At 39.6% G+C, this 14,811-nt stretch overlaps 1 protein-coding gene across 1 annotated transcript in view; it reads left to right on the top strand.

Annotated features, from left to right (window-relative positions):
• Window positions 1-6,015, top strand: part of LOC131198431 (paired box protein Pax-6-like) — a 44,208-nt gene extending 38,193 nt beyond the window's left edge. The window contains exons 7-11 of the mRNA XM_058183070.1: window positions 1,248-1,330; window positions 1,443-1,602; window positions 1,915-2,015; window positions 2,146-2,287; window positions 4,322-6,015. Of these exons, the coding sequence (XP_058039053.1) occupies window positions 1,248-1,330; window positions 1,443-1,602; window positions 1,915-2,015; window positions 2,146-2,287; window positions 4,322-4,407 (572 nt within the window). The 3' untranslated portion in view covers window positions 4,408-6,015. The remainder of the gene's footprint in view (window positions 1-1,247; window positions 1,331-1,442; window positions 1,603-1,914; window positions 2,016-2,145; window positions 2,288-4,321) is intronic.
• The last annotated feature ends 8,796 nt before the right edge of the window (window positions 6,016-14,811 follow it).

Genomic DNA, 14,811 nt, shown 5'->3' with positions numbered 1-14,811 from the left:
ATTATGCATAATAATTTCACTGACTCCCTCTAACCTTTTTTTTAGAATATTGCTGTGTAATAACTGTGAGAGGTAATAACTTTTTTTCCAAACCCAGATATTAGCATTTTTTTAAAAAAAGTAACAATAACTTCATCTGTTTAGAGGCATTCTGTTAATAATGTCGCATTATTTAAAGTCCAGAGTTGAAAATCCCATTTCAAAGACAGAATGGGGACAGGAAAAGACATACATGGCCATCTGGTGGCCATAAATTGTATTGCAGCCTATGCACGAACCTGCTTTTTTTTGTCATGAACATTGTAAGACATGCCATTTTTAAATCATGCATTATACAAAAATGCATATATGTACCAAAAATATAGAATACATTATATATGTGTTTTTGCAACTGGGCCACTTTAAAACGTGTAAGCTTCAACGCCTAGAATTTCTTCAAAGTGGCCCAGTTGAAGTCCACACATCTTAAAAAGGTAAAGGTTCCCCTTGCACATATGTGCTAGTCATTACCGATTCTAAGGGTCAGTGATAATCTCTGTTTCAAAGCCGAAGAGCCAGCGCTGTCCAAAGACGTCTCTGTGGTCATGTGGCTGGCATGAGGAAACGTCAAAGGTGCACAGAATGCTGTTACCTTCCCACTAAAGGTGTTCCCTATTTATCTACTTGCATTTTTACGTGCTTTTTGAACTACTAGGTTGGCAGAAGCTGGGACAAGTAATGAGAGCTCACCCCATTACGTGGCATTAGGGATGTGAACCGGTGAATTGCCAAGCTCAGCGTCTTAGCCACTGAGCCGCCGCATCCACACATCTTGAGCTGTCCCAATTTGAAAAACACTGCAATGATTTTTAAGAGTGTGAAGTTTCCAAAAGAACAAAAAGGAAAGAAGATAACTGATGTGAACAGTAAATGGATAGCACTGGACATAACATTTGCAGTCTTGCTGAATTCCTATGGAAGTCTGACACTGGAGTAACCAGATGATAACCTAATATTGAAGGAAGATTATCTTTTTAGATACGTATTCTACTGCTGGTCACTAAAGGAAAACTATAGGGAGAGAAGATCATATATGAAAGATTTGTAACTTTGAATCCAAACATCAAAGTAACAAGGGGAAATATGTACCTCTAATGTGATATGTAGAATATGAGTGCTTGTAAATATATTTTGTTAAGAACTGTAAGTGTTGGTAAAGAGGAGGCTATGTCTTTAATATCTTTTCACGTTGTAACTTAAATCTTCAGAATTTGAGCGTACTCACTACCCTGATGTCTTTGCCCGTGAACGCTTGGCAGCAAAAATTGATCTTCCTGAAGCCCGGATCCAGGTAAATGAGATGACCTTATAGCCTTTTAACAAGAAACAGAAGGGCAGGGACTTTCTACCTTTATACTCCTTGTTCTCTTCGGCAACAGAGTTCCTCTTTTTAATTTTTCCAGGTCTGGTTCTCCAACCGTCGAGCTAAATGGCGTCGGGAAGAGAAACTGCGGAACCAGAGGCGCCAAGCAGGTGGCACTGGAGGGCACCTGATCATAAACAGCACTTTTGGCACTGTAGGCAGTGCTGTCTACCAGTCACTCCCCCAGCCTATAGGGTCAGGTGAGGACCCTGTCCACAACAAACTCATTCATTCCCAACCTATTCCTAGGGTCTTCCCAAGCAGCATAATTCATCAAGGCACCATTTGGAAACATTGGTGCCATGAGACCTTTTTAGATTCTGGATTTAAAAGATCACCTGTTTGGACAGGAATGCCTTTTATTCATTCATTGCAGAAATTGACGAGACAGCTGAGCTGTTTTTAAGAACACACTTCCTCATTCTACTGAATGCTTTTTGGACTATTTCTTAATTCGCTTCCTGGAGGGTACCGCTCTTCTCTATCACAAATCTCTTTTCCTTTTTTTTCAGGTGCTATGCTGGGCCATACAGAAAGTGTCCTCAGCAACAACTATGGTTCTCTTCCACCCTTAGCTCCCTTTTCCATGGCCAACAACAGCCTCCCTATTCAGGTGAGCTTAAAAGGAACAACAGAATTCTTGAATGGTGCCAAGTGGGGATTGCAAATGACCGATGCTGATACACCAACAATATTAATATCCTTTTTTCTTTCTCTGTTGCATATTCTCTGGTACTCATTAGCAGGCGGTGCCCCCTGTTGCCAGCCAGACATCGTCTTATTCCTGCATGCTTCCTGGCAGCCCTTCAGTGCGAAGTTATGATTCATACACACCCTCTCAGCTCTCCTCTCATAGTCTGAACTCCAGCAGTGGGACCTCTACTGGTAATGTAGCAGACACAAAGGGAAGTGGGATTGGGGCAGGGTGAGATGGAAGCAGAGCACTTGGGGTGGGGGAAAACAGAACTGACATCAGGAAAACTTGGCAAGAGGAAATAGACAATCATAATTGTGAGAGGGATCATGGAGTCCTAGTGGACAACCATTTAAATGTGAGCCAGCAGTGTGCAGAAGCTGCCAAAAAAGCCACCACAGTTCTAGGCTGCATAAACAGAGGGATAGAATCAAGATCATGTGAACTGTTAATGTCTTGGTAAGGCCATACTTGAAATACTGCATCCAGTTTTGATTGCCACATAAAAAAGATGCTGAGACTCTAGAACGAGTGCAGAGAAGAGCAACAAAGATGATTAGGGGACTGGAGGCTAAAACATATGAAGAACGGTTGCAGGAACTGGGTATGCCTAGTTTAATGAAAAGAAGGAAGGGGTGACATGATAGCAGTGTTCCAATATCTCAGAGGCTGCCACAAAGAAGAGGGAGTCAAACTATTCTCCAGAACACCTGAAAGTAGGACAAGAAGCAATGGGTGGAAACTAATCAAGGAGAGAAGCAACCTAGAAATAAGGAGACATTTCCTGACAGTTAGAACAATTAATCAGTGGAACGACTTGCCTCCAGAAGTTGTAAATGCTCCAACACTGAAAGTTTTTAAGAAGATGTTGGATAACCATTTGTCTGAAGTGGTTTAGGCTTTCCTGCCTAAGCAAGGGGTTGGACTAGAAAACCTCCAAGGTTCCCTTCCAACTCTGTTATTCTGTTCTAATGGTCATGGCAAATACAAGTGAATAACATGGGAATTAATTTTTACACTGTGGTGGGGAGAAGATGTCCACTTGTGTGAATTTTTTTTATATTTCTGAAAACAAAATAGAAGATGCTTCTTTGTAGCCTCATGGTCATGGAAAAATAATTGGATGTGCTAGTTTCATTTTTCTTTCATTAAGGGCAATATTTACTCATAAAGCACCATTTTAACTACCATATTGGGTGTCAGAGTCTTTCTCTACAGACACCATAAGGCCATTTTCAGCCTCAAGAAAGACAATAAAGAAAAGAAGTGAACAAGCTACGCCAAAGTCGGCCAAAGAAATTGGACAAAGAAAGAAATTATGTTTACAAACAGATTTGCTAGTACTCCATCCCAACAGGCATTGCCCATTTCATAGTCATTACTAAATTATACTAGTAATAGTATAGCGTCTTTGAGGGACAATGGAAAGAGAATAAAACTAAGTGGGGGGCTTTGGTGCCCTCTGAGCTTGATTGTTTTCTTGCGGATGTTTCATTATCCAAACTTGGTAACATCATCAGTGGTAATAAAGAATGGGCTTTGCTCTCTTTTTATATTCTACTGGCTTGCCCTGTCAGTGTTGCTGGAAATGGCCCTGATGGTTCTTTGGCTGGGCTGTTTACTGTTAGTTTGTTTGGCAGTTCCTTGTTGAGGATATTGTTTGCTTCTCGATTGTTGGTCTAATGTTAATCTTGATGTTATTTTCTGCTTCTCTGGGTGTTGAAAGCTAAGTGAAAATCCTGCTTCTATACTTGTATCCATGTATAGAGATCAGTGCAAGAGTATTTCTGTTTTGCAAAAGCTGAGGCTCTTAGAAATGTCTATTTTTTTTATGCAAACAGTCTATCCATTCTCTTAAATCGTTCTTAAGAATGCAACGGTAGTAACCACAACGGACACACATTATTCCAGGGGCCCAGAAATGTCTCTGTGGCTCTGCCATGTCTCTAGCCTTTACAGCAGCAACCTTTCTGTTGCCTTTTCTACATTCAGAGACATTTTATTTAAAGAATTTGAAATAGCCTTGGCAGTCTGTGCACAGGGAACAATATTGCAACAGGATTGTTCAACTTGTTTCAGTTCTTGTTCCCAACTTCCTACAGTTTGCTGTGTTTCCTACAAGTTGCTGAGCTGAAAATCCTGGGTTCAGAATTTTGCACTCTTTAACGGATCTGGCAGGATTCCCTCCTCCCCAACCCCCACTGACGCTTTGTCTCTCTTTCTAGGGTTGATCTCTCCAGGAGTGTCAGTTCCTGTGCAAGTCCCAGGTGGGGATTCTGATCTTGCCCAGTATTGGCCACGACTGCAATGAGCACAAAAGTGGTGGAGGAAAAAAAAGCAAACAAGCAAAAAGGAAGGAAGGTTAATGGAGAGAAAAGGGCTTTTCCTCTGCAGGGGGAAATACAGGAATGGTGAAAAACTCTCAGGGAAGGGATGGCACACAGGGAGAGCTTCCCTGCCCTTCCCTCTTTGTGTCTTTAAGTTAGGCAACCTCATCTGTCTTGGTTCTAAGGCAGCGTTTTTCAACCTTGGTAACTTTAAGAGCTGTGGACTTCAACTCGCAGAATTGGTCAGCCAGCATGGGGAATTCTGGGAGTTGAGATCCACACCTCTTGAAGTTGCCAAGGTCGAAGAATGCTGCTCCAAAGCTTCTCTTGCCTCCTTCAACATTTGTGTGTGCATCTACAGCTGCTCTATGCCCGGTTGGCATTCTGTCCCATAAGCCTCCTCTTCTTGTTTCGCTCCAGAGATATCTGCAAGGTCTGGTCAAAAACGTCAAGATGGAGGCCAGTTTCAGTCATGCTGCTGCATACTCCATCTTGACGTTTTTTTAACTAGACCTTGCAGATACCAAAAATAGATCAGGAAGGAAATGGAACATCTTTGGGGGGAATCCAGCATAAAGGATTTTGGGAGGAGGGAAGAGGGGCAAAGAGAACTAGTGTCCCTTGCAGGAATAGCTGCAAATGGCAGGAAATGAATAATGAATAAAAGAAAGTAAGTACAATATAAAAGAAAGTTGGAACCTTGGACAGTAATGCTTAGCAAAAGCTTGAAAAGGTGGCAGTGGTATTCATTCATTCATTTACTTCCTTACAATTTATTTGTCTGACTTCTGATTCCCACCTTTCAAATGGGAATCATTGGATGCAGTGGGAAGCACAAGAATGTTCATGAGAGGAAAAATATGCACCAATCCTCTTTTGACCTATTGCAAAAGTCTGCAGGAAAGCATAGGATACCTACATTGGCAAGTTTTGCAAGGGATTGTGAGGATGAAAATCCCTCCTGTAGTACTGTGGGAAAATTAGGTGGTGCAAAGGTTACTAGTTTACTTCACTGATGTGTGATATTCAGTATTTTGGTTTTTTAAAAAAAAAACAAAATTGCCCTTTTCCGCATAACCTAGTTTCTGCTATCTGCCCAGCCCCACATATTTTCTCTCCTGCATGCAACTCATTTAGCTGAATTTTACATGGACCTCAGAGCTTGGGATGTCTGCTCTCCCCCTAACCACTTACATGAACACACATACTACTTGTAAGTTCAAACTGTTTCATGTGTGTTAATAAAGGATCTGTGTACATAATACTCCATATGTGTGTGTGTGTTGTATGTGCACATGTATGCATGCACATGTGAACAATACAGTCACATCATCCCAGTTCTAAGTAATATGGTCTTATGCCAGAACTGGGATAGTGAGGTAGAATGGGAAAGATAAGAGGCTAGAGAGAGGGAGAGAGGATGTATTATTACAATGCAAAAATGTAGTACACATCTATTAAAGCTGCATAAACAAAAGAAAACTCAATGTCAGCTTTTCTGTAAGTTTGATTTTAGGTTTGGATATTGTGGAGGAGATTTTAGAACCTATCTGTTATAAGTTAGTGTTAAAGCTGCCTCTTGCTCTCTCAGCTTTTTCCAGTGCCTCGTGTATCAGTTTATCAAGAATGCTTTCTATTGTATTACCCTATCTTTTGTTCAACAAACATCTCCCACCTTGGTCTCTCTTGCTTTTAGTAAGGCCTGTGGTTTGAGAGAGCTGTGTGTTTTTTGGCTCTAAACCACATGAAGATTGTTGTTGATTCAAGACATAGTAAACTTCTGTGCATTTCTTGAAGGGCTGAGCAATTGTAATCTGCTCCAGATTTTTTTTTTAATAACGGAAAACAAGAATAAATGAGAACAAGAAAAAAGCTATGAAATTATGCAAAGATAATAGGCTTATATTCAGGATGAAGAGCACAGGACTAGGGGATACAGTACTCAAATATTTTTCCTGGGTTTAAGTGTTAAGGCTAGTCCACAAGTGTTAAGGCTTACACAAGGATCTGATGAGTTCACGCCAGAGATTGGATGCAACAAGAATAAGAGGAAAAATCCACTACTACCTCGCTATGGAGTTCTGAAGTGGGGTGCAGGTTTGACCTCCAGACATTATTAATCATTAACACACACTGGGCTCTGGGAATAGGGAGTCCAATATTAGAAGGACAAGTGAAATAATTGTCTTCATCTTTATATATTCCATTTCCATATCTGATTTAAAAAATAGAATCCTACAGATCTACTCTTTTGTGAACTGCAAACAATGCAACAGTCTTTTTGATAGCATACGGGATGGGAAGGTTAAAAAACATTTGTGAAACGTCTTTCTTGCATTAGAAATTAACTTCTCATCAACAGTGAGGATCTTTCCACCGGATAAGGTCTTGGGCTGTTTCCTTCTAATTCTCATCTGTAAAATAGGCATCTTTAATGAAAGTGGGGTGAGAGTGGGATGGATATCGGAAGCATTATTTATGGGAAAAGCATAATATGTTTTGGTGAGCGTTGTGTTAATTTTTTTTTCTAGGCCAAATGATGTCCAAGGCCTTAAGTGACTGGTTAGGGCCATACTCTGAAAATAGTAAGAATAGGATAAAAAGTGAAGTCGATGTTAATATTTACATTTATATTGATAACTTTGAATTAGGCTTAATTTGACCTGGCAGGGCTTTTTTGTTATAAGGGTAAGTGAAGAAACACCCTCCATAAAATTCATTCTGAACTCCCAAAGAAAAATGAGACATGAATACCACAACATATATTTTTTTTAAAATCTCTTTTATCATTCATAATTTCAAATAGAACGTTGGGGAACCTCTAGGGGTCTTGCTCAAGATTTTTCAATATCATATGTGTTCCTTAAGGTTATGCATCTCTCTTTTAGTCCAATTAATAGTATACATGTGCCCAGGCACACATCTCTGTGTTTTGCATTTTTATTAAATATGTCCTGATTTCTAATGGAGCTAAACCAGTTTCTCAGCTATCTTTTTTTTCAAGAACTTGTATTACAGATTACTAACAAATTTTAAAAACATGCTTAAATAATTGACAATGTTTTCTTTGAATATATATACACTGTTTTAAACTGATTAATGCAGCTTTTCTCAATCTGATGCCCTCTGTGTATTGAATTATGAACCTCCATGCTAGTTTTCCCCAACATGATGCCCTCCTTCAGCTAACTTTTTGCCAAAAACCTTAGTAAATATTTGTGAACTGGCAGGGTTCTCATGAATGCTGCCTTATCTCCCAAAGTCACAGCATGTCCTCAAAATTGTAAATGATACCAGATCCAAGATAACTGGAGATGCATTAATCAACAAACTTATAACAAATTAATGTTGTTCTAGTAATTTTCCTCCAAGGTTATCACAGCAATCCTGACTGATGTGAATTCTGATCAACAAATGTAATATATCTAACGGTTTAATACCTAAGGCACAAAAGCTACAAGTGTAGTCTTCAGTATAGGTAAAAAATATTGAATCTGGATATGACCCACTCTAGGTATGGGTTCAAAGAAGTGGGAATGTTGCTTGTTCCAGTTCAATATTCTTCTCTTTCATTTTGTAATACAACCATGTATTATGCTTTTAATAGTTGCAGGAGTACTATAATATGCAAAATTATCCTAGCATTGCAGCTCTGTGCTGGTGGGAAAAAGACACTGTATTGGTTGAATTATATCTGGGCACATTATAGACAGTTGGCCAGTAAAAAAATATGGTCTTCCTTTAAAAATGGGCACTAGGAGAAGGTGGTGATAATGGCAATAGCCCAAATTGTGGATTCCCAAGTTATGTCCACACTTGAGCCAATTTTCTGGCCAAGGAAATGTGGTTCTGTTTACTAAGATTTTTTTTTCTCAGCGTTGGCTCTGTTCTTAGTTCCTGTTTATTCAGAGACCCCACCCTCTCCCAAGAGCTAGTTTGAGAACCACAAACCACCGCACCCTCCTGAGATTGGAGCACCTGCAAGGAGGAAGTGGTTGGAGGCAGTTGGCCAAGGGTGTGGGATGTATTTTTGAGCATCTGCCAAGATAGGCTGGAGGGGGGAGGTGGACAACAGCAGGGATTGGGTACCAACTCCCACAATGGCATCAACTTCAGTTGGAGCTACCGTAAATAAGGGTGAGATAAATGTGCCCTCCGTCTGCCCTCTTAAGAACTGGAGCAGAGGCTTATGGGTAAAATATCTACTGGATCTTTTAGGAGATTGGTAATAGATTCTAAAGAATAAGTCTTTTTAACCCAAGAACCAGTACAATGCTCTATTTCAAGTGTAGACTACTTGGCTACCAGTGAGGGACTAGCACAATCTTCTCCTCCTCTTTCTCCTTCAATCATGTGAATGGAAGACTAGCCCCAGGTCTTCCAGGAGGTTGATATTCCCATTAATAAACAAAACAAAAGACTGAAGAACTCAAAATGGCTTCCTACCGCCCCAATGAATGTTTTTAGGTAGGCTGTCACTCTCCTATTTTCATGAACGTGCAGTCAGTTGCCATTTCTTCAGCAAGAAGAATCCTCCTCTGGCTGCTTGTCTGAGCCTTTGATTCCCAGAATGGAAATCCAGTTCATTGCAGAATAATGTATTTGTTTCCTTCCATTGCTTCTGACTGGGAAACAGCTGCAGATGGCTCTCTAGCCTCCACTTAAACCCATTCAGTGAAGGGGTCTACTGCCCCTCACCGCCCAGATAACTGTTCTACTGTCAAACTGCTCTTCTTTTTAGTATGTTGTCTCTGACATTCATTGGAATATGCCTTCCTGTCATTTAAGTCCATTCTTCCACATTTTGAGCTCTAGAACGGAGGAACTATTTCCCTGACGATTTTATCAATTTCTTTCTGAACTTCAGCAATCACAATCTTTTTAACAAGTTTAAACCATGGGAATATTGATCTTTCAATCTCAGGAAAGATGTGGAAGATCAGGAAATCAGTATTTCTCTTGAAAATGATCTTCATAATAATTTCCCCTCCTCCTCCTCCTTTTTTTGCTGTTTCTAAAAGCCAACAGTGTAAAAGGAAAACATATGACAAGTATGGAGAAAGCATTCAGGCTTCTACACTCTCCTTGTGTCAAATCCTACATAGTTGGGCAAGATCGAGATATCAAGAATGACATGTATTTCACTGAGGTATCTTTAATGCTAGCTTGAGGTTAATGCATGTCTTGGAAACTGTAAAAGGAATTTCTAACCCTCATTTAAAGACAGTTCGTTAAGACGGAGCCTCTTTGAAGGATCTGAAACACTTTCTCTCCACCTGGGCTAAGTGGCCGTTTATGAGATAAGATGTCAACTGTTTTACCTGTTGTCTATTGATTGTTTTTTCTTTCATTCCTTTTGGAGCCTCTCCACAAACGGTCACTCCTTGATTCCTGGCACTGACTTCCCTTTCAGGGATATGTGTGAGTACTGAAGTTAATTAGAAATTTGGCCTTTGAGAGAAACTACTTTAAAATACTTTCATTCCTATCATTCCATTCCTATCATTCATGGGATTTCAAATTAAGAGTCAGAAGTAGCATTTTGCCTTGCTGTAGGCATAATCTGCTCTCCCAGAGTGATTGATGAGGCAGGAGGAATGCGTAGAACACATGATCCACACAGGAAGCATGGAGAACATGTATAACTTGTTCATCAAAGAAAGACTGAAACATTATAGGGGGAGTAGATCATCCCAGGAGAAATACAACACTACAATAATAAGGAGTCATAAACCTTGGTGCTAAACAATGCCTATCCCAGTTGTGTGGAATGGTGGTAATACCATAGATATCAAAGCAAGATAAGGAGAGCTGTCAATATTTGATTTACAGCTACAATTCAGCAATTATTTTGTCAGGTGTTATGGCCCAAGGCTCTCAAAGATGCTGCCTGGACCAGTAGCCAATGAATTTAGGTGTATGGAAAAAAAGTCATCCACAATATACCATACCCACACACCCCTGGATAATGAAGCCTAGCATCAGTTTCTCTCTTTGAAGGAGAACAGAAGAGCTCTTTTCTCTCTCTCCCAATTATCCTTTCATCTGCTACACCAGATTTGAGCATCTGTATTTTCTTTATTTGTGCTTCTTCATCTAAAACATGTAGGGGGAATTTGGATAGCAAATGACTGTACAAGGTATCATACTCTAATATGCTGCAGAATATGTCATGAAGCTTAAGTACAGATTAAAGGTTTAGGAAGTCTGGAAACTGGGAATATTGATTTCCTGGAAGATCTGTGTTCAATTATCTATGAGATCAATATTCCCATATAGCAATAGCACTTAGACATATACTGCTTCATAATGCTTTACAGCACTCTCTAAATAGTTTGCAGAGTCAGCATATTGCCCCCAACAATCTAGATCCTCATTTTACTGACCTTGGATAGATGGAGTCAAACTTGAGCTGGTGAGAATTGAACTGGCAGTAAACTGAATTACCCTGCAATACTGCATTCTAACCACTGTGCCACCACAGTTCCTTTCCAACCCTTCTCCATTAAAAATAAAGCCAAAATGGTCAAGGAGGTCAATGCCCAGTGAATGCCTGGGTGGCATGCCCAAAGCAGACTTAAATAAACCAGTAGGAAATGCGTAGTTTGCAAACCCTAACCACATCATCACCAGTAGCATCACCAAAGTGCTCTGCATAGTCTGTATGGCAATATTTGTGTTGGGAGAAGAAAGAAAACTCTGGTGTGAATTGTTTTACAATGGAACAAAAGATAAGAGATAAGATGAAAGCAATTTCACGAAGACATGTCCCTCAAAAATTATTATAAAAGCATCTTTATAATGTTGTTGGTTGCTTGAAAAATACTATTTTATTTCTTCTCATCTGCCATTCAGTCCCATACCTTCAGGCTCTCTTGAAAGAACAAATTTCTAGTCTTCTCAAATATTCTTATTGCCCTTTTCTGAAACTGTCTTCTGAATCTTCCTAAAGTGTGGTGCCTAAGACAGCATTTTAGATGGGATTTGGCTAAAACAAAAGAAAGGAGAATATCCATGCTTCTTTTTTCAAATATATTTATGAAGTTGGAAGAACCAATGGTTTTGACTGTAGGAACTGATATTGATTTAAATATGAAAAGTTTGGGTTATATAAATTATGTGGAAGTAAGTTTTATATGTTGTGATTTTTATTTGTACTGCTATTATTATATATTGAATAAAAATACTAATACTGTGATTTGGAAACATACTTTTATGATTCAGCCTGAAATTGCATTTGACTTTTCTATAGTCACATCACAACTGCGGCTCACAGTCATTTATTATCCTACTTGTGACAACTTTCTCACAGGTAACCTGTACCAAGTCAGGAATACCTTGTCCTATATCTTATTATTTATTTTTTAAGAAAAGATATTTATTTCTGTAAATTCCTTCCTGCCCATTCATCCAATCTCTTAAAATAATTTTTAAGATTATTTCTGCCTTGTAGAGTATAGCCTCCAGTACTTATGTATGGTTGTGAGACCTGGACCATGGGAAGGTTAAGAGCCAAAGAATTCATGCTTTCCAATTGTGATACAGATAGTCCTCTGTTTTTTTGACCACAACTGAGCCCAAAATTTTTGTTGCTATGCGAGACATTTGTTAAGCAAATTTTGCTTCATTTTATGACCTTTCCTGCCCCAATTCTTAAGTAAATCACTGTAATTGTTAAGTTACTATAGTAATATGTTAAGTGAATCTGGCTTCTCCATTGACTTTGCTTGTCAGAAAGTCACAAAAGGTGATCACATGACCCCGGGACTTTGCAACCATCATAAATACATAACAGTTACCAAGTGGCTGAATTCTGATCACATGACCATGAGGATGCTTCGGCAGTTGTAAATTTGAAAGCTGGTCATATCACTTTTTTCAATGCCGCTGTAACTTTGAACGGTCACTAAACAAGCTGTTGTAAATCGAGGGCTACCTGGATTGGAGAAGACTCTTGAGAGTCCCTTGGACTGCAAGATCAAATGAGTCGATCCTAGAGGAAATCAACCCTGGCTGTTCTTTGGAAAGGCAGATACTGAAGCTGAAGCTCAAATACTTTGGATATCAGATGAGAAGAGAGGACTCATTGGAAAAATTCGCAGGAGTTGGGAAAGATTGAAGGCAAAAGGAGAAGGGGACAGCAGAGGATGGGATGGTTAGATATTGTCATTGATACAATGGGTGTGAATTGGGGTGGATTCTGGAGGACAGTAGAGGATGGGGGTGGGGGGAAGGCCTGGCGTACTATGATCCACTAACATGATTTAGTGACTGAACAACAAGAAGATACAGGCTATCCCTCTCAATTTGTGTAATCTGTAAAATTCCATTTCCTTCTTCCATATTATTAATGAAAATTTTAAAATAAAGTACAGGTAGTCCTTAATTTATGGTCATAATCTAGACCAGAATTCCTGTTGTTAAGCAAGGCAATTGTTATGTGAGTCATACCCAATTTTATGAACTTTTTCATCATAGTTGTTAAGTGAATCAGGAGGTCATAAAGCAAATCAGCTTCTTCCATTGACTTTGCTTGTCGGAAGCCAACTGGGAAGGTGATCATATGACCCCAGGATTATTGTTCTAATATGTGCCAGTTGCCAAGCACCCAAATTTTGATCACGTGATACTACAACAATTGTGAGGACTGGTTGTAAGTCTCTCTTCAATAGTTTTGTAATTTCAAAAGATCATTAAATGAATAAATTGAGGTCTACCTGTACCAGAAATTGAGAGCCAGTGTAGTGTAGTGGTGAAGGCATCAGGCTAGAAACTAGGAGACCAAGAGTTCTAGTCCCATCTTAGGCACAAAGCCACAACTTGGACCAGTCATTCACTATTAATCCTAGAAAGGAGGTAATGGCAAATCATTTCTGAAAAATGTTGCCAAGAAAACTGCAGGGACTTCTCCAGGCGGCCCCTGAGAATCATGTTTGATTGAATGAGAGGGGGGAAAACCCCCCATAAATTATATTTGTGGTATCTCATTTGCATATCCACTATTGATAAGCAACCATTCTGAAGCTCTGAGTATAATTTTCAAGCCTGCTAACTAACACTTAAGCAGTTTCCTAACCAAAAAACACTATGGTTGGTGATATATCAAAACTAACACAGAATTTTGGAAGTTGCTTTTAGCTTGTCCATAAATGTAGCCTATGCTCAGACTGATCACTTTCCCATGTGATTATAGCACTTCATGACCAAGGGGCTGGGGAAATGATAATGTCCTGCAAGCAAAGAAAATGAACTTCATAAACTTCTGCCCTAGCCAACTAAACCCTTGAGTCTTGAATTTAGGGTGGGAAGCATGTAACACCCCCATTTTCAAGTAAGAATGAATATATAAAACTATTTAAAACAATCCATGCTGGCTTGGTGAATTCTGGAATATGAAGCACACATCATGTCTTAAAAGTTGTTATTTTTGAAAAAAATGATTTAAATAAATACTATCTCGTGACTGGGCAACGGTATTGCTCACATTGGTATCTTCCAGAAGTATAGGACTTCAGTTCCTACAAGCATGGGAAATTGAAATGCAGCATATATAAAGGAACTAAATTAAAAGAAACTACACTATGGTTTCAAATATCCAACTTTCCTGTCTTGCCTACACATGACTGGAATTCACCCTGGGAATATACAGGTAAAGCCCCCAAATTTTAACTACAAGTTGGAGCCTAACTCTCAGCAATGTGGGTTCTCAGGTAGAAATTGGTACTTTATTACAGCCTTAGATTGGAATAAAGCACAAGCATTTATCTGGATGTTGTCTGCTGGTAGCTCAGGACTGAAATTAATCCAGCTTTTAAAGCAGGTCTTTAAAAAGCATTTAGCATCCATCCATTTGTCTCTCGCATTATGTATTTGTCACCGAGACATATCTTCCCGTATTTGGTCAGAGGCGTTTGCAACACGATGAAAAATGGGGGAAAAACCACTTACATTAAATTAAATTAAAAGAAAAAAGGGGGCAATTGCGGGAAAAATAAATTTTTAAAATTTCTTTATTTTATTAAATTTGTTTGCTGCCCATCTCACCATCAGGCGACTCTGGGCAGCTTGCAACATTACTTGTGTGTAAAAATGTATTCGAAACGACTGGACACCCAAGAATTCATGAGTTGGGATTTCGCAAACCGGGATCCCAGATTCCCCGAGCCCCAATTCTTCCCCTCCCCCGCAATTTGGTGAGAATTCTTGGGAGGACGCAGCTTAACCCCACCCTGCCCTTGACCCCCCTCCCGCAAGTAATCTCTCCCCACCCTCGACTGCTGCTTCCTGTTTACAAACTGGAGCGGGAGCTTTCATCAGTGGGTTTCTGAGCTCACTTCCCCCCCAACAGGAAACCCTGCAGGACACAGCTTCCCGCCACACCGCATCGA

The sequence above is a fragment of the Ahaetulla prasina genome, chromosome 4 (genome assembly GCF_028640845.1).
Source record: "Ahaetulla prasina isolate Xishuangbanna chromosome 4, ASM2864084v1, whole genome shotgun sequence".
Lineage (NCBI taxonomy): Eukaryota > Metazoa > Chordata > Lepidosauria > Squamata > Colubridae > Ahaetulla > Ahaetulla prasina.
Note: the sequence above shows the minus strand (reverse complement) of the source record. Positions and strands in the feature narration are given on the sequence as shown.